Here is a 26,508-nt window from a genome sequence, read left to right on the forward strand (position 1 = left end):
TACTTTTTGGGCCACTAGCTCTAGGACATTATGTGAGTCCTACTGTAAGGTGTCTAGGCACTGGTGTTGCATTTTCTGTTGATATTGTAAACTCTGACTCAAATTTAGTCTCTTAGGAGAATTACAGATCACAATTTAGTCGTTCAGAGAAACGTCGCAGTATTTCTTTCCGGGGTACTGATGTTCAGATGCTTTTAGAGAGTTATTTCTAGGAGCTTTGCAGAGATCAAATGACTATTTTTAAATCCCCTCTCCAATTCCTTAAGACGCTCGTAGTGCCTAGCTGTGAAACAGCATCAGCTGTTGTTCTGACTGAACCAGAGGAGCTGGCAAGGGGCAATAACAAGTGACCACGGCGAGAAGGCCAGCGTGCAGTCACACCTTGCAGGAAATCCCTCCCCAGCACAGAACTCCCATCCCACTCAACAGTGCCTGAGAAGAAAAGGCATCAAGTGCAATTTACTTCAGAAGCAGCTGAGAATGACTGCAGCTACCTGTGATGTAGGGACCGGCACGGCTGGCGCAGTTACATCATTTACCTGAAGCTAAAAAAATATTGGGTTTACTAATTTAGGAATCAGAGGGAAGTTTTTATCTGGTTAGTTACTTCTTCACTCAGCTTTTCAAATTTCTGTTGTTAACAAAGATACATTCCTTCACTGCAAAAGCTGCTTTAATACTTGTTTTACCTACAGAATTGGAAATAACAGTTTCAGGACATGTAATGCCTGTGAGTTGAAAGAGAGTGCGTCTCCAGGTCAGTACAGTTCTTCAGGGGTGATACGGTGGGTGTGATGTGGGATATTAAGTTGCACTGATGGGTTTAGAAGTAAATGTCAATATTTCTATAAAGATGGCCCTTACATAGTTCTAAGTTTCTAGGGTAAAGGTGTACTTTGATGTTTATATGATAGCTTGTTTACACTTCCTTCTACTTCATGAACCTCCAGAAAAGTACAACTTAAACCTCACCGAGGAAATACCTAGAGTAAGGCTATCTCTTAGTATTTACAGACAATAGCCACCTAGAAGATAATCATCATTAATACAACTGTATAAACAGAGAGGCACCGTGTTTTTCTCTTCCACTATACAGCAAGGCACACTGCAATGTAAGAGAGATTGAGAACTTCTGGTATTTAACAGTGGCGTGGTTTATCACGATACCAGCTTTGAATTGGAATTGAGTCCAATCATCCCACGTGATATTCATAAGTTTCCATGTATATATGAAAAACCGTGTACAAACACCAGTACTACAACAATGCCTAAAGGCTCCTGTGAAACTTAAAGATGAATATAACAAAAATCTATACAAGGAATAATAACGTTCATCACCACAGCTATTTAGAAAAAGAAAGTAAGACTGCAGAATGAGTAATTATTTTCTATGGCTCCCCAGTTTCCTTAAAAACTCACCCACATAGGAACTAAGAAATTCCTGCCACTTCCTCACAAAAGAGACCTTACTTATCTAACAAACACGGGAAAGGCAGGTTAGCAAAACAAAACAACCCGCCACCCACCAACAAAACCCTCCAAGAAGCATATTTTTCTTGTAGATTTAAATTGCTTACGCTGCATTTATATTACCTAGGTCACTTTTCAAGTCACAATACCAGAGGCTACGAGTATTTTAGACAACTACACACACTGACAAAACCAGCACTCAACTGAACCAGCTTTTCGCAATGCGAGTAGCAATCCCTCCTCTCTAAGCCTAACTTACATTTACGTGCAGAAGTAGCATATTGTCTACGATCTGGCTTTTTTTTTTTCCCCAAGCAATTTTCACTGGAAAAAAAGTTTACCATGAGATATTGCCTGGCAAGGCAGACAGACTCAATTGTGCCCTGGAGGTAGACAGTGGATTTCTTCTGTGGGTTACTAGGGTCAGGGAAGTGGATCTGAGCACCAGTCCTCTGCATGATATGTTTGATGTTACTGCCGTTTCGACCCATCATAAAGAGATGATGCTGCGCTGCGATGTCTAGCTGTGTGCTCACAGGGATTGCAGAGGCCAGGCTCCCAGCTAGGTGTTCTAAAAGCATGGCTGTTCCTTCCTGCAGGGGAAAAACGCAAGAAACCAGTGAAACAGTGCTCACGGAATGACATTTCAGGCTGTTTCTTTACTTGCACGCATTCCACGTTCAAGAATAAGAAAATTCTGTTTGGTTTAAAAAAAATGGATTGATTTGTTAAAAGGTAACAGATGGACTAAACCATGGTAAAAGGGAGTAAGATGATGTCAAATGGTTTGGTCCCAGCAGGCCTTCTGTGCCCACATATAGCAATAAGAAAGGCAATAGAGATTTCTATGGGTACTTGCAAAATTTGTCTTCCAATTTTGGCCTGAGATGTTCTTACTGGCTTGAGATACATCCATCCGAGACCATACCAATCTGTCACGCTGCCAGGGGTTAAGAAGGAAACTTTATTTTATTCAGATAAATTGGCTCATGGCAGTTCCTTCACTTGACTGTCAAATTCTCATCTCCCAGTCCTGGTTTTGGAAGACCAGTTTTATTGACTGCTAGTGCAACTTTCAAGGTTATATATTTGAGTGCACATTGAAAAGACCAAAGGATGATGAATTCCGGGGGAGAGGGGGTGTGTTTTGCAGTTGCTTTGTTGGTTGGTTGGTTTGGGTTTTTTTGGGGGGTGAGGGGGTGGTAGGTACGTTGTCTTGTGGATTTTTGTGGGTTTTTGTTTGTTTTTTTTTAATTAAAAGATAGGTAAGGTTAGCACATATTCTGAAATTGCTGGAAACCCAAACAGATGTGCAAGAGATCAAAAAAGATTAAAAGCTTAGCACAAACAATATAAATCTTAAGCTTAAAACTATTTTCTACACATTTTCACACCTCACCTATACCAGTTAAGTTTTAAAAAAAACCCCTCAGGCTTCACAAGTGATTATACAATAACAAAATATACTGATGAGGCAGGATATAGCACTAATCTAGTTCTTAAGCATCTAAATTAGAAATATATTTATGACATACAGAAACCTACTTCAGAAGACACCTTACCTTCACAGCACTAGTGTTATTTTGGGACCCTCTGACAATGACTGTAGCACCATACATTCGAGAGCGTTGTTTAAAGGAAACTGAAATATTATACGTCTGACATATATGCTGAATTGTGGGAGAATTAGGATCTGGGATTGGTTGGAGAATTCCAGCAATAGGCAATTCAAACATAAGTACCAATGGAAGCAGCTCCTACAAGATTGAAGAGCAAATATTGAAAACTGAAGTTTCATTCACTAAAACGACAATAATTTATTACCGAATCATAATATTGGTCAGTGATGATTGAACTGACATGATAGATTCTCTGCCCAGGGTTCGTTGATAAAAATATTATCGTAGCTGCAGTTGGAAAGAGGCACCCATTTTTCCAGGGACTTGAGAGTTTTTTGGGTTTGCATAGGCTTGTTTGCGTGGCGTTTTTTTGTGGGGGTTGGTTTGTTGTTTTTTGTTGGTTGGTTTGGGGTTTTTTCCCTCCGAAATAGTTTTTACAACTACGTAACAAGAATAAAGCCAGGTAATTTCCCATGCTTAACCCTGCCGACCTACAAACAAGTCAATATTTGTAAAACTTCCTAGAGAAGTCACTTTTCTGACACGGATTAATTGGAGCTCTGAAGTCAGCTACAGAGCTACATAATCATCAGCTTCTTTCATGACTGCAAAGACCAAGGTTGTGTGACCTACAACAATTGTGAAAATTTTTCATAATTTATTAGATTTATAGTTGTGCGTGCCAGAATACACATACAAGTCAGAACTAGAAGGTAATGATAGAAAGTGCTACGAGTGGAGAATAGAACTGAATTTCATGAAATTATTTACATAAATTATAGATGAAAATGGTTAAAGTTAAAAAGGCAGCAATTGTCTTTCCCAAGTCAGATTCACACAGAATGCCTGAGCTTCTACAGGCCATCCGTGGAGGGTAAGTTAAGATGTGATTTTAAACACATTATGGGATACTTTACATCTTGCTTATACTATAGACTTTGTGTTCAAGGTCCACCTTGGGCTAGTTAAAAAATTGGCCAGAACGCAAATCACTGCTTTTATAATACCCTTTGCATTTTACTCAATGGATACTCACATTTGTTCCTATACTTCTGCTGTCATAAGACAGAGCCAGACAACCCTAGGGTTCTCAAAATTTAATTATTTTTTTTCCCCCTTTCATGTGTTTTCAAGGGAACACTCTACTGAAACAGACTATTACCCGAATTCTAACTCTTGCGGACTCCACTCCAGCTGGCTGTCCTGCAATAGACACCTGGAAGAACAAGGATGTAGAAAACATAGGATCACATTTTCAAATGAGGCACTGGAAAAAGTTCTTTGGAGAAATGTGTTCTCTTCACAAAAAAAAAAAAAAAAAGAAAAAAATCAACAATTATTTGACACCCAGTGACATGCTAAGTGTTCTCTAAACAGCAGTTGAAAACTAAAACCACTTAAAAAAAAAATCTATGAATATTATAGCATCTTAGATAACATAGGCTTAAGAAACTAGAAAAAAATGGATACAATCAGTTGTTTGCATCAAACAATGGAATTACTACTGTATGCAGGTGCTCAACGCTAATATTCAACAGCAGGTTTTCTTATTTGAAATTACTATTTTGCTCAGCAGCCACTAGCATGCACAAGTGGGAATTCTAAATACAGTTATGAAAGACTTGAAAGTAAATATTTCAGTAATATTAGCATTACAAAAGATGTACAATTCAGGTTCAATTACTTATTTTAATAAAGCAGAACTCTTATAATGGGATATTTATTTTTGCTAGCTGTCCACCAAATTTAGTTTTCAACTAAGTTACACCATAAACTGAAAGCACCAAGAAATTAATCAATATGCTAAATAAGGCAGATGTTGAACAGGAAAAAAGAAATATATATACAAAAGCAGTGCTTTTTATACTGCTTCTCTACCATTCACACTAAGGTTTTGGACTTCTGTATCCTCAAAATAGTTTAAAAAAATTAAAATTATTCATAAGCCATTACAAATTGTTTTTAAAGATTTGCTCGCTGAGGAAGTCCCATGCTTTACAGAGTGTAAATACCAAAAATTTATTTCCCTGAACGTGAACCCACCGTTCCCAAGAAACCCAAGGTGACACAAGAAGTTTACAAATGTTTGATATTCTCAGGAATGACAGTGTAAATGAGTTTAATATTAAACAACACTTACTTGGTTGCTTTTCTCTGCTTGATTATTCCTATTTGAGTCTGGAAAATGGATATGACATCCTGTTTCCTCCATCACCTTTTTAATATTATTGCCACCTTTACCTATCACATGAGAATGTTCTGTATGTGAAACATCCATCTTCAAGGTTACCCGATTGCTCTGGAAATGAAGCACCCATGATTTGTTCACAGCAGAACTTCAGTATTTACAGTAACGTAACTTCAAGAATGACATTCAGAAGTGTATTTCCAAATTCTTTTTGCTGTGGCTTCTACTCAAGTAAGATGCTTTCAGTACGGATCAGTCAGATGTTAAACCATTCACATGTTCTTTCCAACGAAGAATTAACACGGAAATAAATATCCCAAAGATACATCTTCAAAAATGTCTAAGACTTTTAAACTGCACTCTAGTTTTTATCAACTCTGACTTAAATATCCTTTTCCAATCCATTCTAATTTTTTCAACTGTGTTCTTTCAACTGCAGTCACACTCCCCTGTCTGATCCAAAAAACCCGAAAATATCATGTGATGAAGAAGATTTTGGCAAATCAAAGCCATGGGACCTAAAATAATAGTGTGGGTTTTTTTTTTCCTCCTTTAACAAACATACCAGATTTTTCTGGTACATCAATTTTTAAAATACAATAAACACTGCCTACGGCTGTTCTTAAAAGCTGTATTGTTAACAGCCCATAATAATGTTGCTAATAGTTGTTAAAAAACTGGCACTTGTCACTGGAATGTTTCTTTTGACAATCTGTTTAGAGAATCAAAACCAACTTTGCAGAAGCCATATACAGTGCCCCAAAAGACTTGCTATTAGATGAAAGGAAAATCTGATGAACGTATAAAACCCCTGGCCAAAATCTAGATGTTTTAGAAATTGTGGTCCTAATGTTTCAGAGTATTAGAATGCAGTGACAGTTAAAAACAGAACGGCATAAACGCTCCTAAAATTTAATTTCAAGCAGAAACAAAATGTTAGGTGAAGCGGTTGTATAATCTACTGTTTGCAGGGAAGCTGTATGTCAGATTTTGAAGGAAAAACCCAATCCAGTGAACAAACTATGTATGGTTTTAGCCATATGGCTGGAACGATTACTTCTACATAGTTCAGATCCGGAAAAAATGCTTTAAGCAAGTATTTCCCTCGTAGCATGTTTAAATATGTGTCCGTACACCAAAATATCAACATTCAGAAAGAATATTGGAGCCTTTGCTTTGGAGCACCCATAAAAACTTTCTGTTTAAATGAGCTCATATAAGATCAACCTCACAACAAAATTAAGGGTTAAGGTGTCATTCTGGATGTGTTCATTCTTACTTTTGTGTCCAAGACAGACATGATTTTCTCTTTCGCTTCTTTAACATTTTCCTTTTTTCCAGAGACTTTAATATGGGGATCTATAAAAGAAATAAAAACTTGTAAGAAAAACCCAGTAAAAGATCTGTGAAAGAGTTCCTCACTGCTTAAATAAATGTGAATCTATTATTTATAGTTCGGCAATAAACTGTACCACCAACCTTTGGGATTCAGCTAAAACCCAAATGGACTGCTCCATCCCTTCAGCCCCATGATGAGGATTACCAGATGAGTTTATTAAGCATGTTAACCAATTAAAATAAATAGAAATCAAATGCCAAGTTTATATCACAGTAATATAAACATTGTTCGCAATGCGATTATAGTTAAGCTATCGCGTCTTCTCAAACAAATATCAGGAGAGGACAACTAAGAGCTTTTGGACAGCCTTACGAAAGCTTAACACAGTGTCCAATAAAAAATTCAAACCCACCCTCATCATCACTTCATTATATTTAATTAGTCTGTAGAACTGTCCTTCGCAGTTTTAACGTGTCAATAAAGGCGCTTCCACCAGAAATTTTCTGACTGAAGTTACCAAATCAAATTTAAATGGGACTTTAATAAATCAAACCTCTGAAGCGCCGAGTACATAAATTGAGATTTGCTACTAAGCTATATGCCCAGGAGGAACACCAGCTGATGGCACCTTTGCCCAGGGAGATCTAAAATATTGATTCTACAACACACTTGAGTTTACGTTGTACTTTTCAGACTATTGTTTTTAAACAGCAGAAGGTGCTGAGCTAGCAGGCACAGTTCTGCATCCTGGCATACACACTGGGTCGGAAAGCACAGAACTGACTTTGGAACTAAACCAAGTATCAATTACTCAGAAAAAGTGTGAAGATTACAGATTAGACAGTTTAGCAGCACCATCTGGTGTCCAGAAGCATAAAGTGCCACAATGCAAAATTACTGTCAAAAACATTAAATGTAGGTTTAATTAAAAAAAAAAAATTCCCAACTACCACCCAAGTGTCAAAGTATTAGAAACAAAGATATGATTTTCCAGGTGATGCCTACTTCTCTTTCCCCACTTCTTGAGTCCTCTACCCTTTTTCAGTGTAATGGTGTTTTTTCTCCTGTGATGGGATGAACTGTTCTCAAAAAAATAAAAGAGTTCTAATCGCTCTCCTGGGTAATGGATTAATCTAATTCATTATGCTGGACAGATACTTACATTTTAGGGTATATAAAAGGAAATACATTCTCAATGACAGGAGAAAACATAGCTGTAACACAATATATCTGCCTTTTCCATCATCTCAATGCTTGAAATCACTTCACTACTAAAGAAATCCTAAATAACACAACTGTAGATTGTAAACCTGTTGTATTCAATAGAAAAATGAAACTGTTTAAGCCATGCCTGGATACCCTTTTAGTTCCAACAATAAAAAAAACCCTTTTAGTCTTTACCACTGGGAAGTTCTGAGCATATTCAGCTGGGGATACAGAAATGCTGAAGGAACACCGAATTCCTTGCCAAGTTTTGTGAAAGTCAAGAAAAATGCAGCATTGAGTTCAGAGAAAGAGATATATTTCATTTTTTTAAAAATGGAAAAAAACTATAGTCGCAAAAACATGGTATGTGCATAGAATCTACAGAAGCTCCAAAAATCTGCTGCTTCAGCCTTTTCACAATGGAGCAAAGTTAAAAAAAAATAAAACAACAACCAACCAAAACCAAACACAAAACAAAAAAACCCAACAACACCCAAATAGTCTTAAGGGCAATTTTTCTTTTCTTTTTTAAGTTGACAGTAAGCCATGTGGTTCTAATGCGTTTAAGCTGTGAGTGATATTTGAAGTGGATGTCACAGGCAGAAATTCCCAGAAGCAGATTCTAGCACACCATGTATGCTCCGAGTGCTCTTTAGAGGCAACCAGGAAACACACAAAACCAGACCACCCCTTTGGGGTTGATTTTCACATATTTGTAAACATTATGTTTTAATACACATTTGGTTACAAGTATGCAAAATATCTGAAATCAATCCTGGCATCCTGTTAGTACCAAGGATTACTACCACTCCATAATACTATTTGTTTAGCCATGGGTGAAAAAACATTTTAAAATACCTATTTTTTTCCATTTCTCATCTCGGTTGGACTCCTCCTTTTTGTTGATACTGACAGCTTCAGAAAAAAAAAAAATCCCGTATTTCTACATTTAACACTTCTTTGTTCTTTTTAGAGGAGAAAAAAAAAAAAAGCTCAATTACTCACTTTAAAAACAAAAGCAAAGAAGAATCCACAAAGCAAAGAAACCACTGATGCCAGTGACAACTCTAACACATGCTATGAAATCTTTCAAAATTGGTCTTAAGTACCCTCTCCTTACTTGACTTCTCAATGACAGTGGTTGGGAATGGAGATGAAGCAACTTGTTTTTAAAAGTTAACAGAATTCTTCCTTTGAAACTTGCTGACTCTTTCCTTCAAGGAAAACACAATCCAGATATGATATCCACATCAAAATTTTGCATAAGAAGAGTTACGGGCAACTAACAGATTTTGAATTCTTTGAACTGGCTTTGTAGGAGTTGGAAGTACACTGGAATGATGTATCATCTGCAGGAAAACAGGTACCCAAATAATACCGAATCAACAGCAGAACTGATCATTTCAGGGATTGATTAAATTTCAGAGGGCAATTAGATCATACAAACTGATTTTCCGTATATTACAGACCCTTAAATTTCTTCAATATACCTCTGTGTGGAATCAGTTGTCTTGTTTGCACTGCAGTTCCTCTGGAAAATATGGAAAAGTGGGAAATTGTCTGCTCTAATGGTTCATCAGATTTGTGGCTGATTTCTGGCACTTGAGGGTCACTGGTTCTTGTTCTGCCTTTCCCCACTGTCCCCGATACTAAAGAACCTTTAGTGCTCAGTAGCCTCTTCCCGGGATGATCCACTTACGCTGATCAAATCACCTAGCATTATACCAACTCCTCTTCTGAGCCCAACCCCAAATATTTAAATTTGACTGACCCTTATGAAAAACGAGCTAGAAAACCTGCCTTTTTTTTTTTTTCCTAGCTAAATAATTTATTTTCGAAGTAGAGAACTTTGAAAACCCTGTTTTAAAACCCTGTATCACAGGCAGATTTACCAGGAGATAATCAAAAGGCAAATTTCTCCCAAACTTCTTGCAAACCCAGTGCAGATCAGACTGTCTGCTAAACAGAGAAAACCTGTCCCTAATGGAATCAGCATTTACCTCCAATTTCAGCTTTCTGGTTAATCCAGACTATCTTGTGGAAAAGTCCCAAACTGCGAGCATCTGAAATTGTTTCAGGATTTCTGTCTCAGTAGGAATGAAATGACCATGTAAGGTCTTGGTGCATTAATACAAGGGAATAATTAAACCAGTTGACTTAAGATTTCTAAACATTTTCTGAAGCTGTTGTCACCAATAAGGAGCCAAATACATTAAAAATGGTTCCAGACAACTTTACTTCTTGGCACCACAAGCTTAGGGTGCTCAGCACTTGTATATGACAAGTGATGTCTGTTTGCTGTTGTATTTACGTTAGACAGGGCTGAACACAGAAAGCTTTTCCCTGCCACCTATTTCCAGAAGTTATTTATTCCACTGATTATTTATTCCACTGATTAACAATTACCTTTTTTAATTTAGAAAAAAAAAAATTACTATCTTGCCTTAGTACTAAGACAAAAATGTTTGTTGGATACAGCTCTACAGGTGATATTTGAAATACCTATAGGGTGTGACGGTAGCAATGCATTCTCAACGACAGCCAAAACAAGAGGAACAGCACTCTGTGGAGTGTGAAGATGTTTATCAGGCATAAAGGAATAAGCAGGGGTAACGTGTGTCTAGTGCTGTCAGTACAGACAAGCATAGCATCACCCTCCAGCCAGTGTCTAGACTGACCCAAGTGACCCCAGCACCTGCACACAGCCTTAAGCGGAACGAGAACACCCGCTGAACAAACCCAACGGATTCTCACAAATGGCTCTTGCTGTGACTGGGGCCACAACAATGTCATTTTTTCTCCAGGTGACAACTGGATCAGATCACCAAGACATGATGCCATACTTCATTCCTGAGGAACACTGGGTTTGGAACCTGCTGTTATGTGTAAAAAAAAAAAAAAAAAAGAAATCTCAATTTCTCTGCTTTTTTTTTAAGCTTTCGAATACAAAAGTATACCTTGAATAAAACCAGCGTTAGAGCAAAGAATAGATGCCTACCATGAATGAAGAAATGAGACACCAAAGCTTTACAAACTATTTGTAAACACAGAACAAAGGCTTCAGAAGAAGTCTGTGTGCTAAAAGCATGTAAGGGTCTAATACTTGCAATACAAGTGCAGTAGTAGAAACTGGAAAGTTTTTGACTCATAAGAAACAACATGAGTAGTGTCTTGCAAAAATCTAGAAAAATGTCACTGTATACTACTCTACCTTTTAATCAATTTTGATGGGCAGTATCTTTTTACCTAAGAATGGAAAAGAGAAATTTAATTTTAACAGATTCCCCCCCGCCATCTTCTCAAGAATGGAGGAATATTTACATAAAATAGAAAGCTAAAGTTACACAAGAGAAAATGCTGGAAATTCTTCTCAACAGTCTTCATTTTGCCAGACATCTGCCTTCAAGTGGTCTTTTATTGCTCCTATCCTCAAATTCCTCACTCCACACTTTGGCAGAGTTTCCACGTCCTCGGTCTTTGTCCACAGCTATACCAGCAAGCCTCCAGCATTTCTGCTACTATTGTGTGCAACATTTCAGTAAACAAAGTAAAATTCCTCTGAGCAAAAAATACGTTTGTACCAGTGAAATCCATCTATGCTAACTTTTGCCTGGCAAGAATTCTTTTGAATAATTAAAACATTTAACTGTGTAGGCTTCTCCTGCAATTCAGACATTACATTTAATGTCTGGGCAAGCTCTTCAGACCACAGCTATGCATCTCACTTGTTTACAGGATGAACCGACTTTACTTAAGTTACAGAAATACCACTATTCTAAAAATAGCTAGACAACTGGGCAACAACGGGGCAGATGACAGTCAGTCTTAATAAATAGCTGATGGGATCTGAATAGCCCATGAGTATCATTGAACTTGAGCCATTCAAAGAAAAACAAAGACCAAAAGAGACCTAGGATTTTTAAGGGCAAGTTAAGAAAATATTTGCCCCAAAATTACTAGCAAACACACACTAAGCTACATGAGAAGTTAAAAGAAGAGAAAACCAAATGAACGCGTGTAAGTTGGTATGTTCAACTGAAACAGCGAGTACATTATTCACCCTACAACAGGATGAAACATAGCTCTATAAAACAAGTGAATTGATCCAAAAGGTCAAGTAGGACTTTCTATTCATATGGGAAAAGAGATAAATGAATTGAAACAATTTATTTAATGCTTTTAAATAAATTAGGAAATACTGTGTGTACATTTGATAGAGTGGGCATTCACTGAGCCAACTAGGTGAATTGATGACAGTCGAGATAGAATTGAAAAAGGCTCAATATATTCCCATGGAGAAAAAACATTAAGGCTAAAAGCACGCAGCAAATGCTCATGATGAAGGGCATATGCAAAGTAACTCGACTGAATAAGGAAGGCAATTTGTCACTTGGGCACTTCTTGCTGTTGGCTTATGAATTCACAAGAATTCCCACCCTCTCCAGTTCACCTCAGTGCACTTACTTCACCTTCCAGTATCTAAACCACAGAAGAAAAGCTACTCATGTACTTAAGGCAGAATACAACAGGCTACTTCCTAATGCAGACTCCCCCTACATCCTCAGACATAGCACTCAACAACACGGGCATTCTTGTTCCGAATTTGGTTTTTTTTTTTTTTTCAGATTAAATTAGACTGCAGCATCATCATCTCTAATCGAGATTTCAACGAGCTAACTTGGGCATGATCAAAAGCCTACCCAAAGCATCATAAAAGTCAACATGGGCTGCAAGCAATTAATACTGTCTTCAGAGTAGACATATCCTGAGGCTCTGGGCATTCTAGGGGATCTGTTTGTTGTGCACTAACAGCTGATTATGAAATGTTTTGGGAAGAGCCAGAGCCACTGCCTATATGTGCATACACAGTTGAAAGACTCTTTGTTTTCTCAGAACTTTTCGACTCAACTTTCCCCATGAGTGCGGCATCTAACTCCAAGCCATCTTTAGAAGAATTTCTGTTCTACTCACATTCTGAGGAGGAAGCTGAGAAAAAGTAAATAGTTGTTGCACTGCTCCTGCCACAGCTTTGCAGAAAGCAGTTTTGCTCTTTTTATATTTGGTTGCTGTTGTGTAGTCACCTGACACCATTGCTTTTTAATCCTGCACCGGGACAACTGTATGATGGTGAAGTGTACTATCCCCTCCTTACTTATCGCCACCATTTCTAAAAAAGTAAGTTATATACACATACAGGTATACAGACACACTTATACACAGATATTCATAAAGCAGAGACCGGGTAAAACACCGACTTTATACACAGATACTCCCCCCACAGAAGAAATGCTATGCAATGTCTGTTAGAGCAGAGCAAAGAATCTTGTTTCTCAAAGATTTCATAGTGTAGTTCAAAAGAAAACTTTAAAACCTGTAACAGCTACGTTAAATACAATGGCTAAAGTGAAGTATCTGTTTGATGTAGCCTCACCAAAAAAAAAGAAATAAAATGAGGTGCACCTCTACATCAAATCGTAGCTGAATCCCACATCTGGGTCTCTTAGCAGCCTTGAAACATCCCAGCACAATACTGAAAATTAATGTTCAGAACGCTCAGAATTAAGTGAAATTAGCCAGAAACATCAGATAAGCTTTAAAAAAAAAAATAGATTACCTGTACAACTTATTACTTTTGGAGAAGTAAACTACTGATGACTGGATTTCGGACCCAGTGACAGAGGAAATGAAGTTGAAAAGACTTCTCTTAAAGCATAAGCAAAGGGGTAAGACAAGGAAGAGGTAACAGAACATATGGCAATTTAAACAGAAAAGTGACCGGATTTGAAGGGAGAAGGGGAAGGCCAAGGTGGAGAAGAAGAGAACCTGAAAAGAAGAAATGAGAATGAATTAATTGTAATCACCCAGAGACTCCATCTCAGTTACACAATTTCAGTTTCTTACCACCATAATAGCTTGAATTCCTTATTTTACTTTTTCTTAGAAGAAAAGCCATTAGGGACATTTTATAAATGCATTCAGACACTAAAAGGCACACGCCATGCTGCAATTCTGCTACTTCTTGGGCAGTTGTTCTTCAGCCTTTAGCCTAAGCTGCCACCCAAAGCAAGGCAATCTCTCAGCAGGACACAAAGCCTGTTATGTCTTATTTTTTCAGCATGGAACCAATGAATTCACAGTTCATTACTTAAATGTCTGTTGCCATTGTATCTCAAAGCACAAATACAGAACCACAACGCCTGGGAAAAAGAAAAAAAGAAATAAAGGGAAGAAAAAAAGCGCGATAGTATTATAAGACCAACATAATAGAGAATTTTAAAAACAACCTACAACATTCCTATCAAAAATAACACCATTGTATCTCCACTGCACACAGGCTCGTATTCAAGGTTACAATTCTGATGCGTAAGCCTCGAGATAATTTCAGTTTCTTACACACACATTTGCAAAAAAAAAAAGTCATTGTGGCTGTGTTTTGTTAAATAAAAAGCATCATAAATGTCTGACTCATGAGCCTAAATGCACGCCTCAGGCTCAACCTTCATTGCAAGTTCTCCCACATTCAAATCCAACAACACTCAGTTTGTGTCTTCAGGCTTCCTAATTACTGCTGAGCCTTTTAACATCTTGTTGCTCTAAGTGACTGCGTTCCACTGCGTGAGCTGATTTTTATACAGCCATTGGAAAGTATTAATCTGTGGTTGGAACAGGAGGATGCAGCTGGTGTCCAGCAAAACACTTCTGCACTAGATACACCTGAGTAACAGGACCAACAGAACTGTCCTCCTGAGAACTGGTGGGCAATGCAATACCAGAAAGGGGGCAGAAGATGCTTCTTGACAGGAACGTCAGACACCTGGTGACTAAAGCCCAAAACAGCTAAACATAATATTTTTCATTATGATTACAAATTCTCTATTACTTTGCTTTAGTATCACGCTTCTACAGAGTGAAACGGATTCTCCCCAGAAAAGCTTCCCTTCCCTGGATTATTTATTTTTAGAGATTATTATTTCAACTGTGTTCCCGATGAACGTGACGAACAGTTTTTTGTTTTGTTCGGGTTTTTTTCATTTGTTTTAAGAGAAGAATGAAAAGTCTAATAAGGAAACATCTGTAGAGTATTCTTGAGTTAATCAGGTAGCAAAAACTACACGAAGTAAATAAAAATTATTCTTATTTCAAGTCACAGCAAGGCATGGTCAGACACTGTGAGTGTCTCTGTCTTTCCAAGAGTACCTCCAAGCTTCTCACCCCAACCCAAACACAGGGGGTACAAATGCACATCATCAAGCACTTATTCAGCTGTCAAGTAAAGATCTGAAGTGCAAGGAACACAGGTGCCCTGGTTTGAGCCCAGAGCGCAGCTGAGCACTACACAGCCAGACAATCCCCATTCAGCACTGGAAGGAGAAATAAAGCAAAAGACTCAGGAATTGAGGTAAGGATGGGGAGGAATGACACACCCATTGCAGCCACTGGCAAAAGACAGACTTGTTAGGGGAAGAAAAAGAAAAGAACATCAATTTAATTCAGACATTAACAACAACACTTAACAGAGAGCACGACCACATCTTAAAGACACATCCCCCTCTCCTCCCTCTTCCCGGGCTCAGCTCTGCTTCCAATTTCTCTACCTCCTCCCCTCCAGGTGCAGGGAACAGGGGGTGCAGTCAGTCCCGCCACTTTTTCCTCCTTAGTGCCAGGGCAGGGGGGAGGAGGGTGTGGGGCAGGGGGAAGGACTCCTCACACTCCTCCCCTGTTCCAGCGTGGTGCCCCTCTCACAGGAGACAGTATTCCAGGAACCTTCTCCAGCGTGAGTCCTTCCCACGGGCCGCAGTGTTTCCTGAGCTGCTCCAGTCCAGGCCCCTCCTGCATGCTGCAATCCTCCCAGCACCAACTCCAACAGCTGGGGCTTCTCCCCACAGAGTCCTGGTCCTCGTCGGGCAGTCACCTCCTCTGGTGTGGGTCCTCCACGGGCCACAGCTGGGCATCTGCTTCACCAGTGACCTCCATGGGTGGTGGGGGGGGGGGGGGCAGCCCTGCCCTCTCACCAGGGGCTGAGGGGGGTGCACCAGTACACCTCCCACCGTTCCTCCTCCCTCCTTCTGCTGACCTTGGTGTCCGTGGTGGCGTCCTCCTTGCAATTCCACCTCACTACTCCCACACCACCACCCAGGTTCCCCTTCCTAAAACCCTTATCCCAGAGGTGTCACTAACTGGCTTGGTCTTGGCCAGAGGGTCTGACTCGGAGCTGGGGGAGCTTTGAGAAGCTTCTCACAGGAGGCTGCTGCTGTAGCCTCTCCCCCTACCAGAAACCCCACCACACTCCCCCCAGCAACATCCCACCCCTTGCCTCCGTGAATCATGTATTTAAGAATTGTCATTAAAATCCACATTCGTTACACATGAGTATTCACAAACTTCACTCGCATCAACACAGAAACAAAAACCCAAAACCTGCCCACACCAAAATAACGTTATCACAATACTGACACACAACACACAACACCCACCCCTCATCTCCCCATCACAGTTGCAACAGAAATTCCAAAGATCATCCTGCTAGCAGGGTTCAAGTCTGTGTTCTCCCCATCACCTCTCCCGTTACTATCCTTCTCTTCTTGGTTGGGCACCAAGAAGGACTGTAGTGGTTTAAACCTGGCCAGCAGCCAAACACACTGCAGCTACTCACAGGATGGGGTAGAGGACTGGATGGGTAAAGGGACACTTGTAGGAACATCTTAACAATTGAAAGAAAATGGTAACAATAATAGAAAATATGAACGGGTAATACAAAATGCAATTGCTTACCACCTGCCAACTGATACCCAGCCTGTCCCTGGCTAGAGATGCCGAAAACCAAGATCCTGAAACTGCAAAACTGGAAGTGAGAGAACAGCCCCCCCCCTTCCTGGCTGCCCCTCCTTCACATACCGAGCATAATGTTACATGATATGGAATATTTCAGTGGTTAATCTGGGTCCAGTGCTCTGGCCGTGCTCCCTCCCAGTTCCTTGTACACCTGCACACCAGCAGAACATGGGAACTTAGCAAGTCCTTGATGTCTCAGCAACAAGTGAACACATCAGTGTATTATCAGCATTCTTCTCATACTGAATCCAAAACACAGCACTATTCTAACTGCTAAAAAGAAAAACTAACTCTATCCCAGCCAAAACCAGGACAATAGTGAAAAGATGCTACACCCCACAGAGGAGCAGAGCACCCCAGCGAGGAGATCCCCAAGAGCAGGAGACTACAGGCATGCTGATGAGCTAATACCAGAGGTAGAGCAACAAGTAGCTACAACATGAGGTTTGTGAGCCAAGGCAAAACACAGACTGGTGTCTCCTGTGGCTGGAAGCCCAACAGCAGGAATAGATGCAATCGAGGAATATGAATGGTTATATAAGACCAACTGGCAGATGGTGGAGAGATGTTTCTGGCCACTGCACTGTCAGCAGTAAGACTTGAGCAAATGCTGTAAAGAGTAAGCACACAAAGCCTCATTAGATGGTTTTACTATTTGCATGAGGGCGAACTATTGTTAAAGACTGAGCCTAGAGCTCTAACAGACCTTCTGCTACTCATCTTGAACGCACATTATTGACGATGCTTGCTTTTTCTTGTATGAAAGTAAGTGTTGTGTATTCAGAAGAGTCATTGACTTACTGCTGATAAATGCCAGCGCATGACATACCTGCATCAGCTACCTGTGTGGCGTTGGCCCCCGGAGCATGCAAAGGGACAGGCTTAACAAGGACTCACAGCAGCACAGGACAGGGGGTTCCTGAAGCACTGTCAATCCAGCAAAACTCCAGTCTGTCAGTCCAGCCTAACACTGATTTAATGGTTTAGTCATAATGAAAGAGAACTCAAGCACAAGCTGAGCACACTCACGGCCTATTTTGTCTTTTTATGTACCAGATACCAACAACATTGCTTACAATGATAGATACTGAAGAAGAAAAACCTCCTTAACTCTTTTTGAAGCTAAGAAGGCAGCAGTCATTTTCTTTTTGACAAAGCTAGATCATTATCACATACGTTACCTTTCTACAACTCGAGTTTGAAATTTGAAATGTTAGATATCAATACACATTTTAAAGTTATGATAATATTAAGTGTAGGAAATTTGACTCCAAAATTGCTGAGATTGTTATCAACTACTTTCTGCCATTCATTGAACGAGATTTTTTTTTTTTTAAAGCACAATGTACATTTTATTTTTCCCTACAGCCAGCATGGCAATGTAATAGCTTTTTCCATGCATCACTGCTGTGCAGGCTGTAATCTCCAGGAAGAAAAAAAAGCAAGTAGGCTGATAAGGGAAGCAGTGCTTCCATTATCCTTCTAAATCCATTTGTGATGCACCCAATCAAGTCATCTTGTGGCAATTATTTATGAGTACTGAAAACTTCAAGATGCTTTCAATATAAGCGACTTTTGGATGTGAATACTGAAAATCATTTCAATAATATAATAATCTACCATTTCTTGGCTTTTAGTGTGATAATATTCATATGGCACTCTAACAGTTGTATGTTTTACATTAAAAGGTTATTCTTATTCACAGATATTAAATTACTTTCCCCAGAATGACAGGCAGCCTGCAGCTGATCTGGGAAGTGAACCTGCATCTCCCGAGGACCACTGACCTCCTTAAAAGCTTCTGCTTTTATTTTTAGGGATGGGTTCACAGCAAGTTATCAACACACTGCCCACACTTCCTCTGCAAGGGTAATTTATTTGTGATATGCTTAAAAAAAAAACCAACCACCTGAAAGATGTCAAGTGTTTCCTTTCAAATCAGGAAATCATCCCTGAGATGTTCTCAGATGAGTTTTCTCTGCATCTCTTCTGTCCATGTGTCTCTCAATAGTACAACTCACCTCTGGAAGGTTAATTACCTGTTGAGCATCTGTGTGATGAGAATTTCAGCAGTCATTCTCATAAACTGCTTTTTGTGTGCCCCAAAATTGAGTTTAAATAAAAGGTTGGGAATCAGAGTGGAACTCTGTTGGTCTCCAGTTTACAGGTGCGCAGTATGGAGCACATTGCAAGGTATCTGCCAGTGGCTAGAAGCTCCTAAAAAATCCAAACCCAATATGTCAGTTAACTCCAGGTTCTGTTGAAAGATTGTGACAAATTGGTACTCCCAAGTAATTTAATTACAATGATAACAGTTTATATTACTACATTTCAGGGCTTGAAATTCCAATTTTTATTACAGTTACTGCCAAGCACTCTCACTGGATGTTGAGCCCTTTGATAATTCCCTTCATAGTACAACTGTGTTAGTATTTTGGCTCTTCCTTATCTGCCTGAAAATAAGCAAATTGCTGTTTGTTACAGAAAGTACAGCAAGCTCTGATCAAAACCAGAAAAGCCCAAAACTTTGTTCCTACTCTTCTTACAAGAATGAGCACAGTCCAAAACACCCTTCTGTAAGTTTATTTAAAGTATCATGCCCACCTGCTGGCTCTTTCGCTACCTAGAATTTGTTTCCTTAAATCATTCACAAATGTGACCACAAATGTTCTGTAACGTTCTCTGAGCCAATACAAATTCACGATTTTACATTTTTGCACACATCAGCATTGATTGCTGTAGGCGCACACACTCCTCCAGCACAGAAGAATCGACAAGCTAACCACAAACAAGATAACAGCCTCAAGCGAACGTGACTTTCTTAAAAAGCTCAGTTGTCACCTGTACGCAGAGCAGGGAGAATTAATTCATCTGGCTGGTTTCTGAAATGGTAGCAATCTGGAGGCTCATATAAATAATTCCAGTAAATGAGGTATTTGCTGCCAGCTGCTGGCACAAGGGATGCTGCGGATTTGTGCGTGTCTGACTGCTCAATATTGAAAAGAATCAACATGAACTCCTGTGGCCAAGTTTCGAATGGTCTGGGACTGTCTCTTCTGTTCATTTATTTACTGCAAAATAGGGAGGAGTCATCTATGCTTGGGTCAGCTTCTCCAGAAACAAAAGAAATAAACGAATTTGTGATCTAAACGAAACGGTTCTTTAATTTTTAAAGTACACAATTAGAGGGTTTGGGGAATTTTTCTTCAGAATATGAGAAACAGTATGCACTGACAGTTTCTCATTTACAGAGAAAGTTAACAAAAAGCAGATGTAGCTCATAATACAGCGACTGCAATACATGCTGTAATTAATCTGGCATTCCAAACAATAAACACAATGTCAGCAAGAGACTTGCTTTAAATATTTAAGTCCATTACGTATTGATTGCCTTAGCAACACTCTACTGAAAATATTTAGCATTAACAAAGTTGTGTTAAGATAAGCGACACTTAAAACACCGCATCAGGTAGTCTGTAGGTTCATTAGGAAACCCAGCAGTGAGTGAATACCTGAGGTGAACAGTTGGAGAACTAGTCAACTATAAAGATTCCATTCCTCCATATATTCACAAGCCCAACATCAAAATGACAGAAAACAGCAGAGTTTTTCCAGCTTTATATCCCAGCCTGAGGAGAGCAGCTGCTCATGAGACTGGATATTTTGTGTGCATGCATGCATTTCAGACTGAGAAGTACACAAATATTGTCAATCTTGGCAAATTATAGAAGAACTAGCTAGAAAATAGTGAGGTATGGGAGTTCAGGCATTCAGGTAGAAAATATGTCCACTTAGAAAAAATGGTGGCAGTGGCATTTCTTCTGAGATGCTGAAATACCTTGTTTCAAGCTCTATATTCACAGCTTAAAGTAAAAAAATTACCAGTGTTAGCTTTCTACTAATTGTTTCTCTATAGCAAAATAAAAAAAAAAAAAAAAAAAAAAAAATCACAGCCCCTTTCCAGCATCTTCTACAAATCTGTCACGTCCTATCTATTTAAACCAGGAAAAGAGAGCAACAGCTGTGGACAAACAACATAAGACAGCTGAAAATTGTCCCTACAGTTTAGCTGTCTAAATATTTGCAGGAGAAGACAAATTTTCCACTAAGTGTAGAAAAGTCAAACTCTAGCTCACAAGTATAGTAAAAATAAAGTAAAAATTGATAATTGAATCAATAATAAATGTATGCCATATTCAAAAGGTTGCCTTCGACTGCTTTTACTCTTGACAAATTTCTGCAAATACTTGTTTTTGTTTACTGCTACTACCAGGCATAAGAGTCCTGTCAAAAATTACCTGCAAACTCAAGACTTACAAAACAAAGGCACTGCTTGAGAGAAACTAGAAAACATGACCTAGCGCTCCCCATACACTACCAACGCCAGTGTAACTCCTGAACGTCAATACTGGGCACAGGATTATGTCAAGATTTTAATTTGCATTACGGCCTTACATACCTCACTGTCTGGATAAACTTTAGCCTGACAATGCAAAAAAAAAAAAGCAGAAGCTGTATCACTGGGATGATTAAGCCAGCGGCAGCTGGTCAGCAAGGGGAAAAAGCCCACTTTAATAGTGCAAGTAGAGATCTGCAACATTTTCAGAATAAAGCTCTTCTGTGGCCCAAATACAAACCCACTGCCTCCCAGACGTCCCCATTGACTCATCCAACCCTCTGGCCCTCCACCTTTTCTAGCAGAGGCGTGGTACCAAACTCTCCCTCCTCTCTCAGCAATTTCAGCGCCTGCCCTTGCAACTCAGCACAAGGCTGAGAATGGTTTTTCTACAGCTTTTTCCTCTGCTTCAGCGGGCGGTGAAGCATGGACACGCAGAGCTGGCATATGCTTCTTTATAACCACTCACTGATCTACTCCAAATATTTGCTCTGTACCTGACCAGCTTTTTTCTCCACCTAATAAGCAATGGAAGGCCAGGGGAGGCACAGCTGAGCTGCTGCACACAACAGTCTGGGTCCCCTGACATCCACCAGCAGAACTGTCTGGGCCAGCACAAGATTCACCACTTGGATTTCAACACCTAGGCACAGCTAATGGCAGAAGATTGGTTGCGAAATAAGACAACTACGCATTGTTGAGGCTGTGGCAAGAACTTTAAAAAAAAACGCCCAAATATTCTACAAAGTCTCACCCATGAGGAATGCCCCCACCAGCACCAACTCTCACACCAGCTCTGTGCTCACAACATTTTTCCCTGACAGCAGACAAGAACAGAACAGCTAAGGACGCTGCTTGCAGACACCAATTTCGGAGTCTAAATTTAGGCACTCAGATATAAGTTACTACACATTCATTTTCAGCTGCTGAACCACAGTCATCATTGACTTCAAGTTTTATTTATGAAAATGACAAAAGAGGAAGAAGCAAAAAAATAGGCAAAAAAAAATCATCCCTGTCTGTCATTGTATATTGGGGCAAGGAAAAGGTTAATTGCCAAGAGTCTCTTACTTCTTGACCACTTCTCCCTTTGGGCTGATATGCTCTTTACATCACTAAGTACTATTTTTAATAAAATGAGTCAGCCAATCAAAAGCATAATCCATTTTGTCATAAACTCACAGAATTGATTATCTCTTTGTCCTGCGTTTTACCAAAAATTCATGCTACAAATGGCCTTCTCTATAGTATTTTTTTGGGGTTTATTTTTCTTCTAACTCCTTCACTCCGGAATGGACCCCATCTTTACTTACAGAATCCAGAAGCCTGTTCCCTTCCCTAGTGCACTGATGTGCACGGCTGTGGCTCTCCTACATGGATTCCTTCTTTCAGCGTCCTTCAGTAAGCACCTAAATCACCATCAGTTCTTTTAAAAAGAAAAAGTCTTGGAAGTGAAGGGATCAACTATTACAGGTGGTCATTTAAGCCACTCTTGTGGCAGGATCTCGTATACTAGAGCACTGCTGATAGTTACTTAATCTGTCCTGAAAAATCTCCACTACTAGGGCCCCCAAAGCATATGAACTCACTACAATAATTAGCTGTTCTCCCCCCCTAAAATCCAGGAGAAACCCGACAGAAATGTTTGGTTTTAATCCTGTCCTAAGTAGACAGTGGTAACAATCACCTTTTTCCGATTCCCACATAGCCTTTTTAAAAGAAATTAGATAACATTACTTTAAAAAAAAACAAAAAACTCTTCCCAACTTTTTTTTCAAACATCTCCTTTGCTTTCCCCTGATTTCCCCAAATTGCCCAAACTCTGAAGATCAGCACCAGTAACTGGTATGATTTCACAGGTAAAACTTCAGTAGTACTAAGTTGCAGAAATTTTTTTTTTTTCTCTTTATTATACAAACCATAAGCCCAAATATATGTCCCAGTTTGCTTTACTCTGGGATATGGCATCAATCTGTAATACACAGTGACATCTAAACCCCTTTCTTCAATACTATGCACCCGATCTACCTTCTCCAAGCAGCCTGTGTCGAGTTACCGTTACTGAGTGGTTAGGAATTGTGCATTGTTTCTCCAATTTGTTTTGGGTGTAAATTGTGTTCTGTCAACGTGATGCCAGCCGCAGATTTTATAAATACACGCTATTCCATCAATTAATGATCAGAGAAAGAACTGCCCAGTATGGGACAGTACATCATGATATCTAACAGAAGGAAAGATGCTTCACTCCAATCGTTTTAAGGATGGTAAGTCCCTGGACCTCCTTAGGTTTCAGACAAATTTCCTCTAAGCAAAAAACAACAGATATTACACCCACGTAGTCACATTCAGTGATTTTTTTTTTTTTTCCCCTTCCCAGAAAGTGTATGCTCATTCTGAAAGTTTAGATTTCTTTGAAGTGACCAAATGTATTTCCATAAACAAGTCAACTCACATCTGTCCTTCTCCACGTGACAGTACCCACAGGCAGAAAAGCCAACATGAGCTTCACTTCTCACTGCGCTCCATCGCAACAGAAACGTGAGATGAGAGATACACAGAACGTATTTTGCACAGGTATAGCTTAGTATAACTACAAATTTATTGCTAAAAGTCTTGGTTGGAACCGTTTGGCATTGCAATATTTTAAGCAAGTTCCACAAAACAGCTTGTATTTTTCTGAAGCCCGGTATTTTTTCAGCTTGCTTTCTTGGCTATTATTCTCCTCCAGCACTGCAAAGCCAAGCAGTTTACATCATTTGACATTGCACTGGAGACAAATCTCATCAGCTGGATGACAGTTGCACTCAAATTTAATCATTTTTATTGCCGTCTTGTTTTACTTGCACACATTTTAATTCTGTTTTGTGTTTTTCAGTAGGAAGTGCCAATATCCTCAACTCCCATGGACTAGAAATTAATGTTTTGCATTCCCAGTATTTTAAATCATACATATGTTTTGATGCAAGACGAGGCATCTGTTAAATGTTTAACAAAATGAAATTGCAGTCATCTAAACTGCATCTTCATGGAAGTAGCACAAAGATAGTAGAGATGAGAATAATGACATGTTAGGTATTTTATCAGTGGTCTAGGACAATAATGAAAGTGCATCAGTACAGTGGTGTTTACCAGATTTTCCCCAGGAAAAACATCAAGTAGAAAGCTCAGAATTGTGCCTGATCTCATTTCCAAGACTAGGATATGTATTGGAAGTCCACGCCAGACACTTATGCACACTGGGCTGTAAACCCCCCTCCCCACTTGCTGGCATACACGTTTTCTCTCGGTCCAACCCGCACATCTCCATCTCTCCACCTCCATTCTGTTTTCCCATTATCTTTATGCCGTCTTCACCACTTGATTATTCTACACTTTCAAAAGCCTCATTGCTGTAACACTCCCACTCTAATCCCACATTTCCTGTCATTCGTTTGAATCGCATCTAACTCTTGTCCAACTGTCTTCAGTCTCTTCATCAGTCTCATTTCCTCACCGTGTCTCTTGCTTCCCCCATTCCACCTCATTCCCAACTCCTTCCTTTCCCACAGCCTTCCTCCCATTAACAAGAGATCATTTGCCTTTGCTTTTCACAAGAGTTAATACAGGGAGTATATGTTGCCAACAGTCCTCAGTGACTAGCCTTGGTTGATAAACATTGCCAGATGGTATCAGTCTCACTAGTTAAAACTAGACCAATTCAGCAGCTTCAACTGCTGCCACACAGCCAAAACTACAGGCTACCAGAGTTCTTGACAAATGTTTACCGTAAAATAACAATTATTCTGTAACTGTTAAAATCTGGGAAAAAAAAAAAAAAATCACAAGAACACTATTTATGCTGTGGATTTCATTCCTTTTAGATCCGACTTGCTTTACAGGAAATGTTAGTCTTGCCAAATAATCAAGGAATGAATACAAGGACTAGCACAGTTTATACAAAGTTAAGTTTCTGCAGATGAAAAGCTTAAAATTCTGAAAATGATACTATAGTTATTTTTCAGATATTCCTTCCTACTGCTGCTCCAGAAAAATCATATGATTCAAATTATAGTTTCCAGAGGAAGTCATTAAAGAGACTTTCTATCAATGATGGTTCTGTATGCCTGAACTCGGTCTTTGGCATAGACTCAGTCTATATTTGGAATGCACAGTATTAAGAATGTTTGGAACCAAAGCAATTAAAAAAATAATCAGAATTTCAGTTATAATACAAATATTTCAGAGACAGGACACCTTATAGGAGTTGCACAGGTTTGAAGAGGGGAATGTAGTAGCCAGCCCTACCTGCGAGTGCTACTGCCAGCAGGAAAGCCTGCTGTAATACTGGTGGGCATATGATTTTTTATTTTTAAATTTTTTTTTAAAACTATGACAAGATCCTTCAGTAGATTTCTGCTATGCATGCTAGTTTCTTCATGTTTTTGAAAGCTGTTTCAGGGTTCTGGCCTCCTCCAGTCAAGCCATTTTTGTTCCAACTCAAAGCAAAAAATGGAATCGTGTTTACTAACCTAACACATCATTACTACTCACTGACCAATGCTTAATGCATAACTGATGTGTTTAAATTAGCATCCTCAACCAGGCTTGCAACAAGGTTTTCATATTAATGTCAAGCTTTTGTATACTAGAATGTATTAGACTGGCATACAAGAACTTCTCAGCACCCCTTGAAACCATTACAATTTAAACATATGGAAGCGGGAGTGAGTTATACTTAAGATGAAATGTGACACTTCCCCTTTCTCAACACTTCTCCAAGCAAACATGAGAAAAAGTACATGCTGAAAAAGAAAACCACAAAAATATACTATAGGCTTCAACTGACATTTGACACCAAGAGTTTATCTTCTCTTATGAGAGATACTGAAGAGTATGAGTAATTCCTTCTGACGAGGAAAAAGGTATTAGAGTAGTAATAGTTCACAAGCAAGATAAGAGCATTACAAGCAGATGACTGCAGCCTCCCCAAAAGCTCCATTCTATAAAGCCTGACAGACTACAATACTTAACCGATGGATAGGAATTATCTGGCCAGCATTTTCTGTATCCTGATGATGGCTGATTTGATTTTCATCAGAGCAAGATCACATCGGATAAACCAATACTGAGCAAGTCAGAGGACAAGTTACAACTCAGCATAAAATAACTGAGCAAGTATTCCTCCATTTTATAAAGAGCTGCCAAAAAGAAGGTACTCTGCATTTCAGATTACCTAACTCTTCAGTTTTATTTCACCTAAACTGCATGATTTATAAAAAGCTACATAGGATGCCCCATTGATCACGTCAGTCCGTTTTTATGCACGGAAAAACGCAAAATAGCTTTAGTTTTGCTGTAAAAAGGTCAAGCACAAAAATAAGTTTAATGCTATTCTAAGGAACAGAAAAAATTTGCAGTTTCCCAGATCATGTACCAGATCTGGCTGAAATTTTATTTTATGAAGCAATTTTTTCCTGCT

General features: G+C 39.2%; 1 protein-coding gene across 2 annotated transcripts in view; it reads right to left on the reverse strand.

Moving 5' to 3' along the window:
- BICC1 (BicC family RNA binding protein 1) overlaps window positions 1–26,508 on the reverse strand; it is a 110,889-nt gene that overhangs the window by 21,131 nt on the left and 63,250 nt on the right. For both annotated transcript variants that reach the window (XM_074924360.1, XM_074924361.1), the window contains exons 4-8: window positions 6,557–6,636; window positions 5,230–5,388; window positions 4,252–4,305; window positions 3,033–3,227; window positions 1,812–2,063 (exon numbers count right to left, since the gene is read on the reverse strand). In XM_074924360.1, coding sequence (XP_074780461.1) covers window positions 1,812–2,063; window positions 3,033–3,227; window positions 4,252–4,305; window positions 5,230–5,388; window positions 6,557–6,636 — 740 coding nt within the window. The remainder of the gene's footprint in view (window positions 1–1,811; window positions 2,064–3,032; window positions 3,228–4,251; window positions 4,306–5,229; window positions 5,389–6,556; window positions 6,637–26,508) is intronic.

Source organism: Athene noctua, chromosome 21, assembly GCF_965140245.1.
Source record: "Athene noctua chromosome 21, bAthNoc1.hap1.1, whole genome shotgun sequence".
In the NCBI taxonomy this organism is placed as follows: domain Eukaryota; kingdom Metazoa; phylum Chordata; class Aves; order Strigiformes; family Strigidae; genus Athene; species Athene noctua.